This window comes from Sphaerodactylus townsendi, linkage group LG01, assembly GCF_021028975.2.
Source record: "Sphaerodactylus townsendi isolate TG3544 linkage group LG01, MPM_Stown_v2.3, whole genome shotgun sequence".
In the NCBI taxonomy this organism is placed as follows: domain Eukaryota; kingdom Metazoa; phylum Chordata; class Lepidosauria; order Squamata; family Sphaerodactylidae; genus Sphaerodactylus; species Sphaerodactylus townsendi.
Window position 1 is genome coordinate 98,347,747 of NC_059425.1, and position 23,993 is coordinate 98,371,739.

Sequence of the window (23,993 nt, forward strand, 5' to 3'; positions counted from 1 at the left end):
AGTTACATTTTTAAGGACATTTTCTAGCTGCTTTTTTCTTGAGCAAGACAGAATATTAGATTCTGTTTTGGAAGGCATGCTAATAGTGCTCTTCAATTACAAAATTAAATTAACAGGATTTGATTTGAACATAGTCCCTGGTTTGCTGTTGCATATAACCTTTTCCCCAGATTATGGCCCATGCAAGCTCACAACCTGGAAAAGAAGTCCTAATGTGACCTCTGGAGCAACCTTTCCTTCTCTTCAGTTTACCACAACACTTCTTCACATAGTCACAGACCTACTTTGTGACACGCCCCCCACCACGAAAAAAAAAACAGCTTTCAAACAGAATTTGCTTTTTAAAAAAATGATTTCAGTGGCACAAACACTTGACAAATTAACTATTTCGTGTTTCTTTCATCTGGGATGTTGTAACCATTGCCCTCTCTAAAATTTGCTAGACTTTCCTACAAGTAATGTCAGATGGGAGCAGCAAAGGATGAAGACCTGGTGATGAGTGCAGGGTCATAGTTTCCATGCCTCCCTTAGGGACTTGCTTGCAATGTGGCTGTAGCCCATCATGAGTATGAGAGGAACAGACAATGGCTGGACCCCATTACTAAGCCTGGAGCTTCCTGCCTAAAAATAATGTCAGGCACTTCAGCCTAGGAGCCTGGGAAGGGATTTAAACTGATTTAGTGACACTGACTTCATGAGGGTAAACTGCACTCATGTACAACCTATTCACATCCATTGTTACTATACCTCCTGTGATGGTTTGTGTGTGTGTGTTTTGTTTTGAAGGCAAATTTAGTACCCAGTGTACTTCATGAAAATACTTCTTTTTTTTAAAAAAAGTGTTTTCTAAGGCAGCAGAGCTGCTACAGCTGGGGAGAAAACCTTCAGGCAGCTAATCCTATCACGGTAGTTGTTTGTACTTTTTTTCCCCAGTGTGCTCCTTTTTGTATGGGATTGTCCCTTTATTTGTTTCTCTTCACGCAAGGTGAAAGCACTACAGACTGCTACTTCCGAATATGCCATAGGAACGAAAGAGCACCATAGGGTCCTTTTGGAGGCAAGATGCCAGATTAGTACACTGAGACTGGAATTACTGAAACAGCTGTATTACAGGAAAAGAGAGTGTTGGACCGGCAATAATCCATCATGATGTCCCAACCAAGGCCAGCATGTAGAGAGAGTGATAAAAAACTAAAAACCATTCTGGAATAATTTTAGATGTTTGCACTTTACACTCTGGCAAAACATGGCATTAAGATTCAAAGGTGCCTGCCAAGGTCTTTAGCAGTATCAGGACTGAGTTGCCAGGTCCATGGCATCTGAAACCATGAGAGTCACAGGGTGGGGCAATGTGTCACATCAAATAGTTGTCACAGGCTCCCCTGGGCCAGGTATGACCCTGGGGGGATTTGATTCCTCATCTGAGGATAACCAAGATGTGCCTGGGACCTTCCGGGGGGATAGGGTTGCCAGCAACCACTGGCAGACTTATCTGAGAAGCGCTTGCCAGTGACACTGTGACATCACCAGTGATGTGTTGACATCAGTTCTGAATTGACTCTGAAGTTAAATCATTTTATAAGGGCAATAACAACAACAACAACAAAGTTATTTATACCATGCCTGCCCCTTATTGTATGTCTGGCTTGGGATGGCTTACCGTAATAAAATACATTTAAATTTAACATTTAAATGTAAAACCACAAATTCCATTAAAATGCCACTAATAATAGAACGTTCCTACATTGGCATTTAATCCTAGAATAGCCTCTTGGGAGAATGGTCCAGTCTGGCAGCCACACAGTAAATAATATGCTGGAGGGATATGCCAGCAGAAATAGAGGAGGTAAGGGGGTGAGGTGAGATCAAGCTTTACTTTCTACTGTCACTGTCTTCAACCACATGCCATGTAGAACATATCTGTCTTAGAGGTCTTGCGGAATTGACAGAGAGTTATACTAGGTTGGAGCCAGAGCTGGAAAGGCCTTGGTACTGGTTGAGGACAGCTGGATAGTTTTAGGGCCAGGAACCACTAAAATGTTGGAGGCAGTTGAGCATAGTGCTCTCTGAGGGCTTTATAGGGAGAGGTGGTCTTGTAGATACAATGCCCCTCCTGGCCATTTTCTAATTGCAGAAGACAGCATGGAACCAGACAATGGACAAAATATAGGATTGCCAGCTCCAGCTTGGGAAGTTTGTGGAGATTTGGGGACAGAGGGAATTTAGCAGGGCATAATGCTATAGGATCCACTCTCCAAAGCAGCCATTTTCTCCAATGAACTGATATCTGGAGATTTCCAGACCCTATGTGCAGGTTGGCAACCCTAACCAAATGTCTATCTCTGTTGGATAGTTTTATTTGTAGCTTTGGTTTCTTCTCCAACTTCTCCTCTTTGACATTTTTATTTTTGCTCTGCACTTCAGACATTATAGCTTCTGACTTGGTTTGTGCTCGTTTTTAAATTTTTATATTGATTTTTAGAATATTTACTTTGTTAGATTTTATATTGCTGGTTGCTGTCCTAGAATACAGATAATTAAAATAACTTATTTCTTATCTCGTTTCTATGACTGGATGGATGTGGTTCTACACTCTTTCAGGGCAATGTCAGCACTTTTGCCCTATTCCATATTGTTCCTCTTTGGGTAAGCTGCCCTTATGTTGTTCTTCCTACAGGGGTTTAGCCTATGAATCCCCTGCAGAGTTGACAATAAATCATTCTGACTTGCAGCTTTCAACGCTTATTTATCCCACAACAACTTTGTATGAGAGACCTTTCAAGGAAGAACATTGACAACTTGATTATAACATCAGAATAATCTGGCATCTTATATGCCATGTCATAAATCAGTTTTCCAGGTGATACCAAATATCACTGAGAACAGCAGGGGCAAAGTGGTTAAGAGCAGGTGCACTCTAATCTGAAGGGACTGGGTTTGATTCCCCGCTCTGCCTCTTGAGCTGTGGAGGCTTATCTGGGGAATTCAGATTAGTCTGTGCACTCCCACACATGCCAGCTGGGTGACCTTGGACTAGTCACAGTTCTTCTGCGCTCTCTCAGCCCCATCTACCTCACAGGGTGTTTGTTGTGGGGGTGGGGAGGCAAATGAGATTGTCAGCCCCTTTGAGTCTCCTTGCAGGAGAGAAAGGGGGGATATAAATCCAACTCTTCCTTTTCTTAAAATATAGTGCTGCTTTATTATCTCAGAAATGAACAAATGCTGTTGATATACGGATATAATCCATGAAGCATCAATATTTTATTTTATTTTTATTCTGATAAATTTCTATACCATCCTCTCCTTTCAGGCTTGGGAAGGATGGTGATGGTTCACAAACATTTATACAAACAACATGTAATACAATAACTATAAAACTATAAAGCAGTAATTCAATTTAAAATAGCAAAAACATCCCATTTCCAATTAACTCAGAACAGAATAGGGCTGGATCCAGCCATCTTTTTTCAGACTCATCCAACTCTTTTCCTTACTACAGCCCCTGTCCAAAATAGCTTTTGTCCATGAAGGTCCCATGATCCTTAGCATATGATTTTGGGGCAGTCATAGGGGACCCTTCCTCCCTTTTCCACCAATAGAAAAGCTGATGGATTCAGCCCATTACACAGCAATGGGATTCAGCCATCTTGGTTAGATTTGAAATAGTGATTGGAAGGAGGAAGAGATGTATATTTGCCTACATACCTCCCCTTTTAAAATCTTGTTTTTCATTCAGACCAATTGTAGCAAGTATTCTGTACAACCCTTTTCACATATCCTAAGCATCTATGAGAATTGTGAGTGAGAAGAGTGAGATCGCGGTGGCAAGCTCTACCTTTAACCATGCATCTTTCATTAGAATATAGTTAGAGGGCCCATGTACCTAGAAGTGTACAATAAAGATCTTTGGTTTTTTAGTCTTCCCAGTTATATGCAGAGAATCCTATGCCTAGAGTCTCTGAATACATTCTAGAGCACATAGGCTGGGGGCAGTACTAAATGTGATTCTACTTTAGCCCCACAAACATGTTCATTGTATGCAATTATGGCCAAACTTATTGTTCATTTTACTAAGTCCTCCCAGGCAGGAGCAATTTCAACTCAGGAAAATAATGCAGGGGGAGACATGAGCCCGTCTCTCCCCCCACCCCCAAATTCTGGGCTATATTTTGTTCCTCCTGATTTTTAAAATGTCATCCTCTGTAGCTGCTGTGTGGCTGCAAGGAAAGTGAATCAGGTTCAACTCTTTAAAACACATAATCTTTAGTGGGAAATATTATAGTGGGGAAACTTGTGTTCAAATTCCAGTCAAACTTGCAAGGTGATCTTGGGCCAATCACTGTCTCAGCTTAATCTGCTCTTTGATGATAAAAATGAAGTCTGCTTGGCGGAAGGGCAGAATACTACGTGGCAAATCATAATGGAAAGATGTCAGAACTCCATCTGCATGTTTGTATCTATGTTTCTCCAAATAAACAAGCAAAAATGTCTTCCCAGTAATGCATTCTTCTTGATGCTTTTAGGAGGACAGTACTTTGTTGTTGCAAAGTTCTAACATCTTTGCAGAATCAAATGAGTAGGTTGGCTTTGAAGCTATGAAGGTGCATTTAAGAAAATAAAACAAGAATTAGAATCGGAATTATAAAAGTATTCCCTCTTGGCAGCGTCTTTGCTGTTTTTCTTTTCTAATTCAATTTCCTGCAATGATTGCCTGAAGTGAAGTGGTGTAAACAAATGCATAGATTTATGTGGCCTGAATGTGTGCATTCCAGAAAATAATTTCACATTTGATAAATAGGTCATACATTAAAGCAGGGTAGAAATCACTTTAGACTCAACCAGTTAGTTCATTTTTAATACGCAGGAAATGTTTGAGGGGTTACTCACAAATGGAAAAAAATACTAATGGATTCCAAGAGAAAATGGGTTCTAAGTGAATAGTGAGCTTAATAGCACCTTTTGGATATAAACAGTCTGTAAGGTTGAAAAAGGTGTTGTATAACTTTTGCACAGTGTTGAGGCAGAATGAAATGTTACATGTAATTGTTATCACATCATTCATGTAATTGTTCATGTAATTATTACATTAAATGTTTTAATCATATGCTTTTTAGAGATTCGGTGGGGAGGGGTTAGCAACCCTAATTATTAACTACAATGTAACTCTGCTTAGGATTGCGCTGCTAAAGACAAGAAGAAATGATTTGCCCAAATCAAAAAACAAGGTATCCTTGGTACCCTGGGACCAATGGAGCAACATATTTATCTCTGTGTACCTGAGGACAATGGGTAACACTTGCCAAAAAAAAGGAGAGCGTAAACAAAGCCCACAGAAAAAGTGTTTAGCATCATTAGGGGTCCTGTGGGGATGAGAGGCACAACACTGAAGCTTTACTACTATTATTATGAGTTCAGCTTTGATATCCTTTCCTTTGATCATATAACAACAGGCATCACTGCTATTTATATGTTAGCAGCCAGCTTGGCTGGGATTCTGCATATACACAGGAAAGATGCAAAGAAAATGAAGTTGGGAACAGAAGCAGCAACAACAAATTTCTTGTTTTATTCATCATTATGGAAGCTAGTCGCCAGGTAAATATTCTCTTCTTTTTCCTAGTGCCCTAGAGTTAGCAAAGCCACTATGTTTCAAGCAACAGTGACTTGCTCATCATCTTGTGTCTTTTTTTCCTCCTTCTGTCCATCTTTCTCAGTGCTTTCAGTTTTGCTGAATTGTACACACGTTGAAATGCCTTCTTGAAATAATTCAAGAATCACTTACTGCAGTTCAGTAATACCAAAAGCATTTTACTGTGCATCGTTGAAGGCTTTCATGGCCAGAACTGTGATGACCCAAATGGTTATGGTTTTCTGAGCTGTGAGTGTGGTCTGGTAGTTTTAGCTCCTACCATTTTGCCCACATCGATGGCTGGTATCTTCAGAAGCATGTGTTTCTGTCTGTGGTGCCACACTATGTTACAGAGAAAAGACATCTTATTGAGACATGCCTCTGAAGATGCCAGCCATAGATATAGGTGAAATGTTAAGAGCTAAAACTATCAGACCATGGTCACAGAGCTAGGAAAATCCACAACAGCCAGTTACTTTACTGTACTTGACAGACAGACTGAAATCCGAATTTTACAGATGACAATACAGATTCTGCACATTGAGTCTCCCAAATAACTCTGGTGGATTTTAATACTCTTAAGGTAACTGGAGGAATACATGGTGTAAGCTGGGTTTTTCAGATACAGTAACTGGTTGGGTCTACACCAATGCAAATGAATTGGTAAAATTGTTTCTGCACTTCAGTCTTCAAGTAAGCATGTACTACCACTAAATGTATGTGCATGCTTGTGCTGTCAAGTTGCAATTGACTTATGGCTTCTCCATGCAAGTGAGATGCAAGATGATTTGCCACTGACTCCTCTGCAGAGTCTTTCTTGTGGATCTCCGATCCAAGTTCTAGCCCTTCTTAGCTTCTGAGATCTGACAAGATCAGGCTATATACCCTGCCACCTCCCCTCCCCCTACCACATGCAACCAAGATAAAATGTATTCTCATTGACTGTAACAAACTAATGGGGCCTGTTTGCTTATTAGAAAAGCTTTACGCATATATTGAATTGGAATTTAGCGAAAGGCCATGGCTCAGTGGGAGAGAAGGTTCAGTCTCCAGCCTCTCCAGTTAAGGTGTCTAGAAGTAGCACTTGGAAGGGAATAATCTAATCACTGAAAATCAACATGGGTTTCTCTAAAATAAGTCGTATCAGACTGATCTTTTCTCTTTTTTTGATAGAATGACAAACTTGGTCGATGAGGGAATTCTGTGGACGTAACATACCTTGATTTTAGTAAGGACTTTGACAAGGTGCCCCATGATATTCTTGCAAGAAAGCTGGAAAGACATGGACTAGACAATGCTAGATGGATTTGTAATTGGTTGGCTGGCCAGACACAAAGAGTGCTCATCAATGGCTCATTTTCATCCTGAAGAAAAGTGAATAGTGGAGTGTCACAGAATTCTGTCCTGGGCTCCGTGCTATTCAATATTTTTATCACATTTGCAGATGATACCAAATTAGGAGGGGTAGCTAATACCCTGGAGGACTGGGGCAGGATTCAAAATGATCTGGGCAGATTAGAGAACTGGGCCAAAACAAACAAAATGAATTTCAACAGAGATAAATGTATGATACTATACTTAGGCAAAAATAATGAAATGCACAGTTATCGAATGGGTGACACCTGGCTTGGCAGCAGTACATGCTGGGGATGTTTAGTCAGGAGAAGCGAAGGTTAAGAAGGACATGATAGCTATGTTTAAATATTTGAAGGGATGTCACATCAAAGAGGGAGCAAGCTTGTTTTCTGCTGCCTCAGATATTAGGACACAGAGTATTAGATTCAAGGCAGAGGCGTACTGGGAGGGAAGAGAAATAGTGCCCTGGGGCAACACCTGCTCTGGGCAACCCCCCTCGCACCCCACTTACCTTTGCAAGCCTGCAGGGAGACTGGGGGGGTGGGAGGCTGGGTGCAGTAGTGGGATTCAGCAGGTTCGCACCACTTCGGCAGAACCGGTTGTTAAAATGGTGCTTGTAAACAATCAGTGGTTAAATTATCTGAATTCCCACCACCAGAACCGGTTGTTCAACTATTTGAATCCCACCGCTGGCTGGGTGTGTGTGCCATGGCAGCAGACCGGCTCCTACCCACTTCTGGATTGGGCTGCCCTACTTCATAAGAAAAATAATGCCCTTATGAAGAATACATAGAGATTTATATCCTCCATTTCAGTGGTTTTCAAATATTGTGCTTTCAGGGAAATTTTCTGAGATTTTCTCCTTTCCCTGCACATAGCAGAAAATTCTGGCACATATTTTAGTGTCATACTTGGCTAGTTCTATTGGACCTAGAGAGAAAAAAATGGCATGCACATAGGACCTTTAAATGCTGTCAAGGGAATGTGTATGTGTATGTTCTGAGAGGCAGACCTTGCTAGCATGATCCTGCTTTCCCTTCTGCTTGTTCACAGTATTCACTTCCCATGAAATAAATCCACTTGTCCTAGATCAATGATGGCGAACCTTTTCGAGACTGAGTGCCCAAACTGCAACCCAAAACACACTTATTTATCGCAAAGTGCCAACACGGCAATTTAACCTGAATACTGAGGTTTTAGTTTAGAAAAAACGGTTGGCTCCAAGGGGTGTGTTACTCGGGAGTAAGCTTGGTGGTAGTCGGTGGCTTTGCTTTGAAGCAACCATGCAACTCTTCCAACGGGTGAATCACAACCCTAGGAGGGTTTACTCAGAAGCAAGCCTCATTGCCAGCAACCGAGCTTACTTCCGAGTAAAGGATTGTGCTTTAGTTCTTAGGCTCCACATCACTCCCAACAGCAGGAAAACAAAACTACATTCAACCCCGGAACTTCCCCACCAAGCCAGCTTCAGCACGTGTTTTTTAGAAAGGTGCACTTCCATGCAGGTTCTTAAAAAATACATGATAACGGGGAGCACCAGAACCAGGATGAATCCATGTTTGGCAGTTAAGCAGGGGAGAGTTCTTGCTGAAACCTTGATTAATTGACTGTGGGGAAGTGACCCAAGACTCATGGTAGTTCATGCTTCTGTAACCTCCTAATTGGATTACTGAAACACAATCTGTATGGGGCTGACCTTGAAGACAACCCAGCAACTGCCACAAGTACAGAATGCAATACTCAATTGTTGTCAGGGGCTAGCCACCAGCATACTTGTTGGCCATTTTGAAACAGCTACATTGGCTGCCAGTCTGTTTCCAGGTTCAATTCAGGGTGTTGGTTTAAAGCCCTTTGTGACCTGGGATACGTATATTTGAAGGACTGTCTCCTTCCATATGTCCTTTTGCACCAGTAGTGGTTTTCAGGCAGTCAGCTGTTGGCCACTTATGGTAGTTATCTGACATCAACCAGAGCCAGGGCTTTTTCCATTTGAAGGTACCCCCCTTCCTGGATATCTTCAGGCTATAGAGAATGATCAGAACATATGCGATGCAGCAGCTCCTCCTGTGTGTACAGCACCCCAGGGACGGTGTTTTTTCCGTCCCTAGGGCGCTGTTATTTGGCCATGCAGAAATGGCCAAAGATTTGAGAGCTCAGGTGACTGTGTTCTCCTTACTTAAATATTCTTGATTAATTACAGTTGCTATTTAATCTGAGAACTACATAAAGGGAATTTGTCTCAGATGGTCATTGTTTCTGCTTAACCCAATGACATAATGTGGAATAATCACCAATGCCACCATTTTTCTTCTAGCTTTTGGCCTTTGTATTGTAGGTGTCCTGAAATTGGTTTGCTGGCCTTCATGTACAGGACAGAGAAGAACTGCTCTTTGTTGTCAAATTGGAGAGGAACAAGACAGGCAAAAAAAAAGGATGCTTAATGGAAAAAATTCAGATGTGCATCCAAACATGAGTCCCCATCCATGGCAGTGCATGGCGATGCTAAATTGAGTTGAAAGGCCTTTGTTTGCCCTGATGTCATCATATATCCAGTTTAGATTGGCCATGATATCATCATGTTTTCAGGGTAATCCTCTTTGGCTTTAATCATACAATGAAGAAAAAGGAAACCCTAAAAGGATTGCAAATAATAATTTATTGGGCCCCTAAAAATACATTTTTAAAGAGTCAAAAGCTGCTAAGGTGAGAAAAATTGAGGACCTTTTCACATTCACTGAAAGCCTACTTTTCACATTAAAAATTCCCGTCGTGAAAATTTGTTGGAACACTTTTAAAACTGTTGAATTATTCAGTAAGATTACAACAGATTTAAAATGTCAGACTCACCTAAACTTGGATGAGGAAATTTTATTTCTGCAATAAAACTACAATTGCTTGATTTATTTTTTTAAAAACCCTACAAATTTAACTAGGTACTGGTAGTGAGAACAAAAGTGTGCAAATAAATGCATAACTTTTAAAAATAAAGGTCACAATAAACCTGCAGCATTTATTCCAATAAGGTTTGGTGTTTCAAAATACAGGACATGCAGTATATTCTATGTAGCTATGATGTGCTCGAACAAAAGAAAATGGGTGCTGTGTGGTTTCCGGGCTGTATGGCCGTGTTCTAGCAGCATTCTCTCCTGACGTTTCGCCTGCATCTGTGGCTGGCATCTTCAGAGGATCAGAGGATGCCAGCCACAGATGCAGGTGAAACGTCAGGAGAGAATGCTGCTAGAACACGGCCATACAGCACGGAATCCACACAGCACCCCAGTGATTCCGGCCGTGAAAGCCTTCGACAATACAAAAGAAAATGCTTCACAATAAAGCAAAATCAATCAGAACAAAGAACAGTTGGCAACCTGAAATCTGCATGTTATCTAACTTTTACTATCAGTCTTCGATGGAACTATCATTCATGCTGCAGCTGGATCTCTTAGAGCTTTTCAAAGTGACTTTGCAAGGTAATTAAAGAAAACATATTTTCCTCAGATATGTTTTAGTCCAGAAGTTCCTGGCCTTTCTAAGCCTGAGGGCACCCTTGCAATTCTGAGATGCACTGGTGAGCATTTAGATGTTGGTTTTATGTGTCTTTTAAAAAGTTTGAATAATAATTAAAAATATTGAAAAAAAGGGAAGTGTTGCTTTTGTAAATTGTCCTTGAAGCTATTAGAAGTTGTAAAGAAAACAGGGCTCTTGTTTTCAGCTATGTCCATATTTGATGTTATATCTTCCTTGTGTGGTAGACAGGCATTCAGGGAACATGCATACAAGTTTTTGTGAAACACAACATCTGATTACCACAAAAACCAATCCATTGACCTGGAACTAAAAATTCTCTATATCATGACACTTCAAGAAGTCTAGAACACAAATCAGACTGGTCAGGGGAAAAATGTCTTGCCCTTTTACTAGAAGCTCAATGAGCAAAAATAGACAGTTGAAGTTTATCACGACTTAAAGTTAAATAGCATCACCTGATCATTACTTCCAGATGAAACTGATATTAAAGAGACAGATCAATGGACATGATTAGAAGAATCTAAAATGCAGAGTACTTTTGATCTTTTTAGTAAGCTATGTTAGCACTCTTGGGTTACTGTCACTAGAATAGTTAATTCTAAGACTCCCCTTTTTTTCTATGTAAATATTACTCATTTATCTGTGACATTTATAACTGATTTTTTCCATTGAGCAGCTCACACTATCTTATAAAGTGATATTTTCTGGATGGGCTCCATCTCTGCATTGATTAGTCTGAGACCCTTCTTAGGGCACATTCGCACATGCAAAATAATGCACCTTCAATCCACTTTCACAATTGTTTGCAAGTGGATTGTGCTATTTCACACAGTAAAACCCAGCTACAAAGTGCATTGAAAGTGCATTATTCTGCATGTGCAAAAGTGCCCCAAGTTTTCAATATAACAGCATTCTTCTCATATACTCAGACCATTCCTGTGACAATATTATGCTTCACAGAAGCATATTTGAACACCAAGCAGGATTTCAACAGTTTTGATATCTTTTTAAAATACAGAAACGTTCAAAGATAAGTATTCGAGCTGTGCTAGAAATTGAGTAGTCAGCAAGACACAGAACTCATCAGAAAACCACTTCTTTTACTGATTTGAGCATTTACTAGTCTGAGCTTCATCTGCTGCTGTACTTTTAGAAATCTTGTTATTGGCTTCAAAGTTGACAGACGTTGCTAAGCCAAAGTCTTAACAGTAATCTATGAGTCAGACACTCATATTATGTGGGAGGGGGAAAATGGTGATGAGATTCAGTGGGCTAAATCCTGCAGTTTTGGTGTACAGGTAGCAGGCTGTGGAGTGGTTACTGAAATGGAGTGGTTGTGTTCCTGCTTTGTTACTGAGTAGACCACTGAATCAAGAATCTCAGCAGGGTGTTGTTGCTGGACATTTCACTGTGAGACATGACAAGTTCTCTACACATAGAGAAAAGTGCAGCTTGGTTCCCAAGATAGCAGGATACTGAAAGAGGAGCAGACTACACTGCTTTTCAGTGGAGCTTCTATGTGCCTTCCCATCCACTTGTGTGGGCTGAGCAGGATTGGTTCATTAACAGAGCCCATTCCAGATGTTCTAAATGCTTCAGCACACTGGTTCAGAAAAGAATAATGTATATGAAATGAATTCAAAATATTCATGCTATGAACATTTCATTCTGAGGCCAGTGTCATTTGGATCAGTATTTTTGAAAAGTGGGGACAGTTCACTCACTCTCTTGATGAACATAGAGAGCTGACCGATCAATAGCCCTCCCATGTACAGATAGCTTTGCTTGTAGTGTGTTGAACATGCCAAATGTTGGGCATAGGGAAGGAGCCCCCCGGGGATGGGGCGGTATAGAAATTGAAAAAATAAATAAATAAATAAATAAATAAGGAAGTAGATGAGATTCTTTGTCCGCCGCCGCCGCCGCCACCACCACCACCTTTCTCCTATCTACATGGAAAGACCAGAAAGCATCTCACAAAACCATATCTAAAATATTTTAAGAAGAGGAATTTAATTGTTACATCAAGGCTTCTCAAGCAAGCTGATTTGTAATAAATGAACTGCTTTACATAAGGGTTAGGTAAGCTTCAGCTTAGAAATATGACACAGTTTTCAACATGCCATATGACTGTAGGGGACTGTCAGTGACTGATGATGCTGAAGCTGGTAAATAAGTATTGCATTTTGTCAGCACTTCAGTCTTATGCCATTTGCAAATCTTTTGCTTTAGCCTGCCTCACAGCCCTTGTATGAAGTCATGAAGTTAATCACAGCAACTTAATATTTAAGATAACTGTCAGAGTCATTGTGCAATGGAATAAGTTTCCATGGGGGCTTCCCATTTGAGGGACCATAACTTTGGTCCCCCTGAACCTAACTTCACCTACCTGGCTGCTGGCAGGAGGAGTTCTTGATGATTTTAGAATTATTGCTGTTAGAAGGAGGTCTGATACACACACCCATTTTCTCACCTTGAAGCCTGGACATTATTGAAAGAGCATTGATGGCTAATGCAAACAAGCAAAGGAAGCAGTTAGAAAATACACTTAATGCTGGGCTTTTTTTAAAATCCAGGTCAAAACATACACATTTTTCATACATCTCGTGTCCTTGCCTACTCAGTACTTTAAAAAAAACATCTGTATGGCAACAGAGAAGGGCAAGATTGAGCTGGTTCAGCTAGTTTAGAGTAGCTGGGATATATTTATACTGCTGAAGCTAAGGACCAAAGTTTAGGGTGGAGAGCTCTGATATTTTTGACCCTAAAAAAACAGCCATGCCCTCCTCCCGCCCCCCCCCCCCGCCCCCATTAAGACAGTTAAGGTAAGAATCATGGACTGGGCAAGATAGGTATTTAACTGCTGTTTAGCCCCTCTCCAAAGGGTACAATTTAACCTAGTAGGGATATAAGATAGGCCATGTTTTCTATAACCAGACTGGGGAGGGAGATTTCAATCAGGGAAGATAGCATGGATGAAGAGTCAAACATCCTTTTGTTTGTAGGAAAGATAGAGTGTATATGTGTGTGTGTGCGCGCATGCGCACGCATGAGTGCGTGTGTGTGTGTGAAAAAATATTCTAGGCCTCAGCCATATGTCTGTCAAAGTTATATCCCAGGGCATTGTTGTGTGGGCCCAGGGAGTTTTTGTGCTAATTATGTCTGTTGGCAAACTGCAGTCTGTGATAATTAATTTCTCCTAAATATTGTATAGGTTTGTATGTGGCATCACAGCTAACCGTGGGACTTTCCTTATTCCTCACGGGATAGCTCGGTGTTTAATTATGAAGAACGATAGCCTCATTTTTCTCCAACTTTTCTTGTTTGTTTGATGCCACTGGTTGGTTCACAAACATTAGGATTCTGACTCAACTGAACAACTGCTTCTCTAAGCAAAAATCAGAACCATTATTTACTAGTAGCTAAATGAAGAGCATTTCAGGGATAAATGATGCCCCTCTATTTTTTAAAAGATGCTCTTAGCTATTTAAATATTTATAGTCACTGAGGGGAAGTTTTAAATTCATCTTAAGCAGTTGATCTGCAGCCTGCATAGAATCATAGAGTTGGAAGAGACCACAAGGGCCATCCAGTCCAACCCCCTGCCACGAGGGAACACACAATCAAAGCATTCCCGACAAATGGCCATCCAGCCTCTGCTTAAAAACCTCCAAAGAAGGATACTCAACCACTCTCCGAGGCAGTGAATTCCACTCTCGAACAGCCCTGAAAGTCAGAAACTTCTTCCTAATGCTTAGATGGAATTTCTTTTCCTGCAACTTAAATCCATTACTCTGTGTCCTAGTCTGTGAGGCAGCCGAAAACAAGCTTGCTCCCTCTTCGACATGACATCCCTTCAAATATTAAACATAGCTATCATGTCCGCCCCCCCCCCCTTAACCTTCGCTTCTCCACACGAAACATCCCCAGTTCCCTCAGTTTCTCTTAGGGCATGGATTCCAGACCTTTTCCCATTTCGGTTGCCCTCCTCTGGACATGTTCCAGCTTGTCAATATCTTTCTTAAATTGTGGCGCCCAGAACTGAACACAGTACTCTAGGTAAGGTCTGACCAGAGTAGAGTGGTACAATTACTTCCCTTGATCTAGACACTATACTCTTATTGATGCATCCCAGAATTGCATTGGCTTTCTTGGCTGCCATTTCACACTGCTGACTCATGATCAGTTTGTGGTCCACTAAGACTCCCAGATCCCTTTCACATGTATTGTTGCCAAGCCAGGTGTCACCGATCCTATATCTGTGCATTTCATTTTTTCTCCCTAAGTGCAGTATTGTACATTTATATCTGCTGAAATTCATTTTGTTAGTTTTGGTCTAGCTCTCTAATGTCCAGATCATTTTGAATCCTGCCCCTATCCTTCAGAGTATTGACTACCCCCCTTAATTTGGTATCTTCTGCAGATTTGATTAGCATGCCCTCTATCCCTTCATCCAAGACATTGATAAATATATTGAATAGTACTGGGCCCAGGACAGAATCCTGTGACACTCCACTATTCACTTCTCTCCAGGATGACAATGAGCTCTTGATGAGCACTCTTTTTGTTCGGCCAGCCAACCCATTACAAATCCATCTAACAGTTGCTTTGCATCTTTCCAGCTTACTTGCAAGAATATCATGGGGCACTTTGTCAAAGACCTTACTATAATCAAGGTATGCTACATCTATAGCATTCCCTTCATCTACCAAGTTTGTCACTCCATAAAAAAAAGATAAGATTAATCTGGCAAGACTTGTTTTTGAGAAACCCATGTTGATTTTCAGTGATCACAAGTGCTTCCAAGTACTTACTGACTGTCTCCTTAATGATCTGCTCTAGAATCTTTCCTGGTATTGATGTCAGGCTGACTGGGCAGTAGTTGTTTGGGTCCTCTTTTTTTTCCTTTTTGGAGTTGGGGACAACATTAGCTCTCTTCCAGTCCACTGGGACTTCTCCTGTTCTCCAGAAGCTCTCAAAGATTATAGCAAGCAGCAGAGGCATACCAAGGGAAAATGGCGCCCGGAGACAAATTGTAAGGGGGGGGGGGAGGGAAAGGTAAGAGAGATTGTAAGCCCCTTTGAGTCTCCTACAGGAAAGAAAGGGGCATATAAATCCAAACTCTTCTTCTTGTTGTTGCCTTGTCCACCTTCTGGACCATGAAATTGTCTGCAAGGCAAGTGAGTAAACTGTTGGACCTGGTAGTCTTGGCAGAGTTTGACTCCCAGCAAATATATGGATAATTGAAGTCTCCCATTTCTACTATTTCTCTTCTTTGTGAAAGTTTGGTCATCTGCTCCAGCAAGGCATCATCCAATTCTTCAGTCTGGCTTCGGGGTCTGTAATAGACCCCCACAATGAAATCACTGTTGTTTTTCTCCCCCTTAATTTTTGCTCAGATGCTCTCAACCTGGTTCCCAGGATTTAAGTCAATGACCTGCTCACAGGTGTAATCATCCCTGACATATAATGCTGTTCTACCGCCTTTCATAGTTGATCTATTTCTCTGGAATAGGTTGTACCCCTCAATTACTACATTCCAGTCATGAGATTCATCCCACCAGGTTTCAGTGATGCCTATTATATCATATTTATTATGCCATGTTAAGAGTTCCAGTTCATCCTGTTTGTGCATTAGTGTAGAGACATCTAAGGTTTTGATTCATGCCCCATCGGTGCTTATTTAAGGTCCCCCCCCCCCGCTGAGCTTTTGAACTATTTGCTCAGTTCTCTCTATAACCTTCAGCCTATTTTCTTTAGTATTAGGTGAACTCCTTCCCACTTGAATATTGTCTCCCTCCCTTACTTCACTCAGTTTAAAGCCCTCCTGATAAGGTTTGTCAATCTCCTGGCAAAAATGCTCTTCTCTACAGCTGTGAGGGATATAGACCTCCCTCCGTTCCCTTGCATGCCACCCCTTCCTCCCCCTCCCCTCCTTCAGCTAGGGTGGGTGGGCCATGTCCATATGCCAGGCCTCCTCCCCTCCCCTCCCTTGCATACCACCCTTCACTCACTCCCCTCCCTTGCATGTAATTCCTCTTCATGAAACTGCAGACCATGGTCCAAGAAGCCAAAACATTCCTGGCTGCACCACCTGCGAAGCCAGTTATTCACCTCCACTAGTCTTCTTTCCCGCCTGGGCCGATGTCCGTCAACTGGAAGTAGAAATGCCAACCTGTGCATCCATTTCCTTCAGCTTCCTTCCGAGAGCCTCAAAATCCTTTCTGATGTCCCAAAAGCTACATCTAGCAGTGTCATTTGTTCCGACATGGATTAAAAGGAGGGAATAACAGTCAGTGGGCTTGACAAGTCTTCTCAGCCTCTCTGTGATATCACGGATTTTTGCCCCAGGGAGACAGCACACCTCTTGATACATCTTGTCAGGCCTGCAAATTGCTACTTCTGTCCCCCTTAGCAGGGAGTCCTCTACTACCACCACACATCTTCTCTGGAGTTTTGCAGGTGACATTTCATGGGTGGAACCTTCTGTCACTTGTGCATTCTCTGAGACCTGAGTCCGTTCCTCCTGTGCCTGTTCCTTATCCTCATCGAGAAGGGAAAGAACCTAAAAACAATTCTGTAGTTTCAAATTTACAGAATGCTCCCTGGTCCTTCTGCTTCTATGGGTTACATTTTTCCAATGGCCCTCCTCCTCTGAATAAGAGCTGTCATTCTCCTCAGAGAAGTCCCCAGTGTGTTCTCCACCCAGTACCATCTGTTCTGTTCTGCCCAGGAAAGTCTCGTTCTTCTTAATGTGCTGAAGTGTAGATACTTGTGTTTTAAGCTGCTGTACCTTCTCTTCTAACAAAGTAACCAACTTGCACTTGCATATCCTCTGGCAGAAAAACAAACATTCCGCAGCTGTTGCAGGTGACAGCAGCAACCCCTTGATGATCCATATTTAGGTGTCTTAAATTCTGCAAAACAGATTCCTGGGCCTCCCTTTCAAAAGTCCATTTCTACACTTGACCACCCAAAATCAAAGTTAACCTTGTTTCTTTACAGCTCAGTCCTGTTCACTGAGCTCCCCACCATGAACTAAGGATTGAAGACTTATGCCTTTAGTCACTTCATTATATTTTGCTATCTCCCCAAAGATGGGTCCTTATTGGTGCACGCTACTGCTTCTGAGCAAGTCAAAGAGCGAGTGACAGAGAGTGGTCATTGATTCAAATTGGTCGGGTGATTAAACAGAATCCTGACCCCTCAACAGCCTGAGGCAAACACAGCCAACAACAAAGGAACCTCCCACACGGGCAAAAGCTTCCCCAAGCCCTCAAAAAACAAACACACAAGCCCTCAAAAAAAACACCACACACACAACAGTGAAGAATTGAGCTTTAAGTATACCTAAGTCTGAAATTCTATGACATTTAGGGGAAAACGCTGTTAAATCCAGGAGGACTTATCACTGTGCATGCAAATGTTTTAGTGGCTTCAGACTGGTTTCTACTCTGCATTAATTTGAATTTTGTGGATTTGATGTATTAAGTTGCATGACCTTCTAAAAACAGAAATAATACATTGCAGGGAGAAAAGTGCAGGGAGGCAACGCCATTGCATAACGGATTTTAAAGAAACATAAAAAATGGTTAGAGGGATGTTCAATCTGACAGGCCATTGTGTAATGACTAGTGTGTATTCAGCTTGATGCATTACAAGTCCTGGGACATGAATAGACTATTACAAGGAGAGAATGGTGGGGGAGTATTGGTGGGAAGTGGGGGTTGGGGGTAAGGTTGCCTGATCTAGGTTGAGAAACTCCTGGTGATTTGGGAATGGAGCCTTGGGAGGGGGAGACTGGGACCTCAGTGAGGTACAATGCCATGGAGCCCACCCTCCAAACCATCCATTTTCTCCAGGAGAACGGATCTCTGGAGTTTGGAGATAAACTGTAATTCCACTGGGGATCCCCTGGTCCCGCCTGGAGACTGGCATCCCTAGAAGTTTGGAATGTCATAAATTTGGAACCACTGTAGGAATAGGGGATTAATTAGGCTGCTGTGCTCCTTCACAGATCAGGATGGATCCCTGAAGGTCCTTGGGGAATTTCCTGCTAATGTGGCACTCCTGTTGAAAACCTGACTGATCTGTGGAATACAAAATGTATGTGAATAGTTGACATGATCAGTCCTCTTCATTCTGTTAATCCATTTAGTTTCTTGATTATGAAGTTAGCATAGCTGGAGGAAATTCAGACTGAATGCCATGAAACAAAGGCCAGAACATGTTTTCTGTACTAGTCATGGGACCTGGACATTCATATTCCTCCTTCTTCTGCCCAAAGCCATCCAAGCAGAGAATTTCTTGTCATTTTCATGATGTGAACATAAGAAATGAAGAATATTATTGAGATTTGTATAATTTTCCATTTATTTCAACTTGCAGTCAGAGACCAGCATATACATATACATGGCACACTGTTTCATGTTAGAATACAAATATTGTTAAAATCAATACAAGAAAAAAATAGTTCCCTATTTACCTAAAATTCTCAAATTTATTGAGATTTGTGGGCCAGGCATTTTGTGGCGCAAATCTCTTGTAACTTCACAGATTTGGACGCTATTATATCTGCAGATCAATCTCATATTTGTTTTTATTGGTGGTCAGTTGGATATTGGATAGTTTTTATTTTTGATGGCCTGAAAATGTTGAGAAATTGCTTGGAGCCCCCCCCCCCCCCCCATGTTTAACTCTTTTCCATCTTGATGTTCTTCATCTGACTGGAAGGAATTGCACAGTTGCATCTCGGAAGTCACTGCAGAAAAAATTATACCCCCCTTCACAGAGACATTTTCCCATCTTGATGGGGTTCATTGGAGCCAGTCTCCTCCATAAAGAGTTTGGGAACAACCCTGGATGCCTGCCTTTCTTTGTAGGCCCAGTTCACACATACTTCCAGGACAGTGTTTTCTCATCTTTGCAAGGCCCTTACCTATCTTGTGTCGATCTAGCTACAGTGATCCATGCAACAGTCACCTCTAGACAGGGCTGCAGTAATTTACTCTACACAGGGCTACCCTTGAAACCACTCTGGATACTGCAACTGGTCCATAATGCAGCAGCGTGAGTCCCGTGGTGAGCCCACATTTAACAGTAAGTGGGGGGGGGCAGAGGTGGGATTCAGGGGGTTCCAAAGGTTCTGTAGAACCTGTTGTTAAAATTTAAAATATCACTTTTTAAATACTTAAAATATTTTAATTAAGATTAATATTTTAATACTTAAAATAAAAAGTGATATTAAAATATTTTAATACTTTTTAACAGTCATTGTTTGAATCCCACCACCATCGGAACCTGTTGTTAAAATGTTTGAATCCCACCACTGGGCGGGGCCCCGGGGGCCCTGTGTGTGGGGGCCCTGTGGGATGCCATTTTGCCCTAGGCACCATTCCCCTCCCCACGCCAGCCACTGGTTTGGATATTAACCTTAAAGCCCTAAACAGTCTGGAACCATTGTATCTTCAAACCTCCTCTCCCTATATACCCCAAATAGAATGTTATGCTCTGCTGGAAACAGCCTTTAGGTGTCTCTGGTCCTAAAATTATCCAACTGTCCTCAACCATATGCAGTGCCTTTTCAGCCCTGGCCCCAGCCTGGTGGAACTCTGTACCCTTTGTTGAACTTGGCCCAGTTATGTGGGATTTGCAAAATGGAGATCTTCTATCAAGCCTATGGTTGATGACAGCAACAGTAGTACATCTTAACCTGGCCTCCCTTCCCTTTCCCTTTCCCTTTCCCTTCCTCCTCTTCCCACATTCCCATTGTGTTTTCTCTTTTTCTGTGTCTTTCTGTCTCCATCCCTATGAAGGAATGAAGTCAGTGCTGGTTGTTGGTCCCTGCATTATCAGGTTTGTTTCATCTGCCTTGTTGGAACATTTTCCTTAGGGGGAAATAGTTTGATTAAGGTGCCATCTGTATATAGTATGTATTAGTTTTGTTTTACGATTTTAATTATATTTTAGAACTTTGTATTTATGAGCCAGACATTTATATATATAAGCTTTCTTTTGCAGAGGCTTTCCATAAACCAGCAGCAAATACCTATTTGGGGGTAAGATTCTTACAGCTGTTGGTATAGTTTGGTGACACTAAGTGTCTCTAGATACCATTTCAATCTGGCTTCTGACTTGGTTTAAAAATTGAACCTGTTCTGGTTACTCAAACAGATAACAGAAGTGTGAACCCATTGATTTTCTTGATCTTCTTCAGCAGTGTGGAATTTTAGTGAGGCTCTGTTGACCTGGTGCCCACATGATTTATGTATTTGACTTAAAACATAGCCCAGAATCATCTGCAGCTGGTCACAGTTCTAACTCCTCAGTCATTGAACACCTGGATAGGTAGAGACATTATGAAACTAGATGAGGGAATCTAATCTAAAGTTCAGCCGAGACCAAGGTACTCTTGATGGATAATATGGCTAATCAAGGACTAAAGAGTATGTTCTACATGCAGCTTGAAAGTACTATGGAATCTGTGCCTGGAGATTGCACAAATATTATCTATGTATTTATGATGTAACACTTTCCATTGATGAACCTACCTGTCCTTGAAAGATGTGCCCACAGTTTTCATCATCATATGGTTCTATGCTGTAGCTTTACCATTAACTTTATGGTGCTGTTTTTTGTTGGTTTTGCATTTTTATTATTATATTTTTAATTAATTGTAAGCAAATTTATAAACTATTAGTAGTGAGTGCAGACTTTAAAATGTTTCAGGTAAATCTATTGTGCAGGCCTCAGAGTTTGTAAATGGTCAAACTAGTAGTCACTAAAGTTTCATAATTACTAGATCTATCTTCATGTAACTGAGAATCCAAGTAATGTGTCATGGGGAGTAATTTTGAATTTGTTCTGTGAAATTCATTTTCCGTATAGAAATGGAAAAGCTGTGATAGTCACATTGTTGTGGACATCTTAAACACTACCAAATGCTAAACCAACTGTGAGATGCATCCCAGTAATCAGTTTCCAAAACTAAAGAAATATGAAATAACAATTGCAGGAGACCTGTAAAAATTTCATGGGTGTCAAGCCTGTGATCCATAATCTTGAAGTCCAGTCCCTGCTGTTTGGGGAACATTTTCTCAGTGAAGGAGTGCTTTGATGCCCCTTGCTGCCAAAAAGAGTTTTGCAAGAGTAAGCAAATGGACTTCAAAGATATATAATAGAGAGCAAGAGTCCTCAAATTTCTTGTCCCCACTGGGATCCTTGCTGCAATGAAAATGAGCTGAGGACATAAAAACATAAGAAAGAGCCTGCTGGATCAGACCAGAGTTCATCTAGTCTAGCACTTTGCTACTCGCAGTGGCCCACCAGATGCCTTTGGGAGCTCACGTGCAGGATGTGAAAGCAATGGCCTTCTGCTACTGCTGCTGCTCCCGAGCACCTGGTCTGCTAAGACATTTGCAATCTCAGATCAAGGAGGATCAAGATGGGTAGCCATAGATCAACTTCTCCTCCATAAATCTGTCCAATCCCCTTTTAAAGCTATCCAGGTTAGTGGCCATCACCACCTCCTGTAGCAGCATATTCCAAACACCAATCACACGTTGCGTGAAAAAATGTTTCCTTTTATTAGTCCTAATTCTTCCCTCCAGCATTTTCAATGTATGCCCCCTGGTTCTAGTATTGCGAGAAAGAGAGAAAAAAATTCTCTCTGTCAACATTTTCTACCCCATGCATAATTTTATAGACTTCAATCATATCCCCCCTCAGACATCTCCTCTCCAAACTAAAGAATCCCAAATGCTGCAGCCTCTCCTCATTGGGAAGATGCTCCAGTCCCTCAATCATCCTTATTGCCCTTCTCTGCACTTTTTCTATCTCTTCGATATCCTTTTTGAGATGTGGTGACCAGAATTGAACACAGTACTCCAAGTGCAGTCGCACCACGGCTTTATATAAGGGCATGACAATCTTTGCAGTTTTATTATCAATTCCTTTCCTAATGATCCCCAGCATAGAGTTTGCCTTTTTCACAGCTGCCATACATTGACATTCCCATGGAACTATCAACTAAGATGGCCAAATCCCTTTCCTGGTCTGTGACTGATAGCACTGACCCTTGTAGTGTGTATGTGAAGTTTGGATTTTTTGCCCCTATGTGCATCACTCTGCATTTTGCTACATTGAACTGCATTTGCCATTTCTTAGCCCACACACCTAATTTATCAAGGTCCGCTTGGAGCTCTTCGCAATCCTTTGTGGTTCTCACCGCCCTACCTAATTTGGTATCATCTGCAAACTTGGCCACCATGCTATCCACCTCTACTTCCAGGTCATTTATGAATAGGTTAAAGAGCACTGGTCCCAAAACGGATCATTGTGGGACACCATTCCCTACATCTCTCCATTGTGAGAACTTCCCATTTACACCCACCCTTTGCTTCCTGTTTCTCAACCAGTTTTTAATCCATAGGACGACTTCCCCTCTTATTCCTATTCCTTGAAGGTCCATTCTTCAAGTTCATTGCAGAAGGAATTAGCAAGTGTGCAGGCCCCAATTCCATCCCACAAGTGCTTATTTTGGCCCACAAATACTCTCTAAGGTTCTTAGCCGGCAAACATGTACTGCCCTCTGCTGCTGGGGAAGTTGTCGTGTAGAATCTGCAGCCACAGCTGCTGCTCTCCCCTTCCCCATTCAGGCTACTTGACATGTCTGCTTTGATAATATAAGAAGGGTGTGGTGCTGCTGGCATATAATGGGGCAGACAGTATGCTACTGCAATGCTTATTAAATCATTTTATTAGTGGTTATCTTTGTATGTTGAGGTTGAAAGGGGGGCAGGGAGCATTAGCCAGTGCAATTCTTATAGAACAAGAATAATTACAGTTGCATTTCCTTTCTGTTCTCTTATGTCTATGTTCTTGTAGCCACTGGGGAACTGAAGTAGCTGACATGAGAAAAAGGCAACAGTCACAAAATGAAGGAACATCTGCTGTTTCTCAAGCACCTGGAAACCAAAGGCCCAACAACACATGTTGCTTCTGCTGGTGTTGTTGTTGCAGCTGCTCATGGTATGTCATGTAGTATATTTGGTACCATATCCAGCACAGCTAAATGATGGCTAAAAACCATCAGTTGCCAGAAATACATGAACCAACTGGGAGGGGAGGGCTTTCCCCCCACCCCCCAATGCAATCAAGTTACTGCACAATAAATGCATGCTAGATTTACATTATTGTGCACAGACCTCACATTTTCCATCAAAGTTATATTTATGTTGCTGGGATATAATTGCACAGACAACACAAGGGTTAAAGGGATGCAAGCCTCCAGGTGGGATCTGGGAGTCCCACTGGAATTATGGTTCATTCCCAAACTCCAGAGATCAGTTTCCCTGGAGAAAATGGATTCTTTGGAGAGTAGACTCTATGTTATTATGCCCCACTGAGATCCCTGTCCATTCCAGGCTCCATTTTCAAACCTCCCAGAATTTCCCATCCTAGATCTGGCAAACCTACCCTT

General features: G+C 41.6%; 1 protein-coding gene across 4 annotated transcripts in view; it reads left to right on the plus strand.

Moving 5' to 3' along the window:
• The window catches only part of RGS17 (regulator of G protein signaling 17), a 79,972-nt gene that overhangs the window by 21,160 nt on the left and 34,819 nt on the right, over window positions 1-23,993 (plus strand). For 3 of the 4 annotated variants that reach the window (XM_048488530.1, XM_048488550.1, XM_048488539.1), the window contains exon 2: window positions 23,399-23,542. The exons of the other annotated variant lie outside the window; for it this stretch is intronic. In XM_048488530.1, the coding sequence (XP_048344487.1) occupies window positions 23,424-23,542 (119 nt within the window). In that variant the 5' untranslated portion in view covers window positions 23,399-23,423. The remainder of the gene's footprint in view (window positions 1-23,398; window positions 23,543-23,993) is intronic. 4 annotated transcript variants of the gene reach the window in all.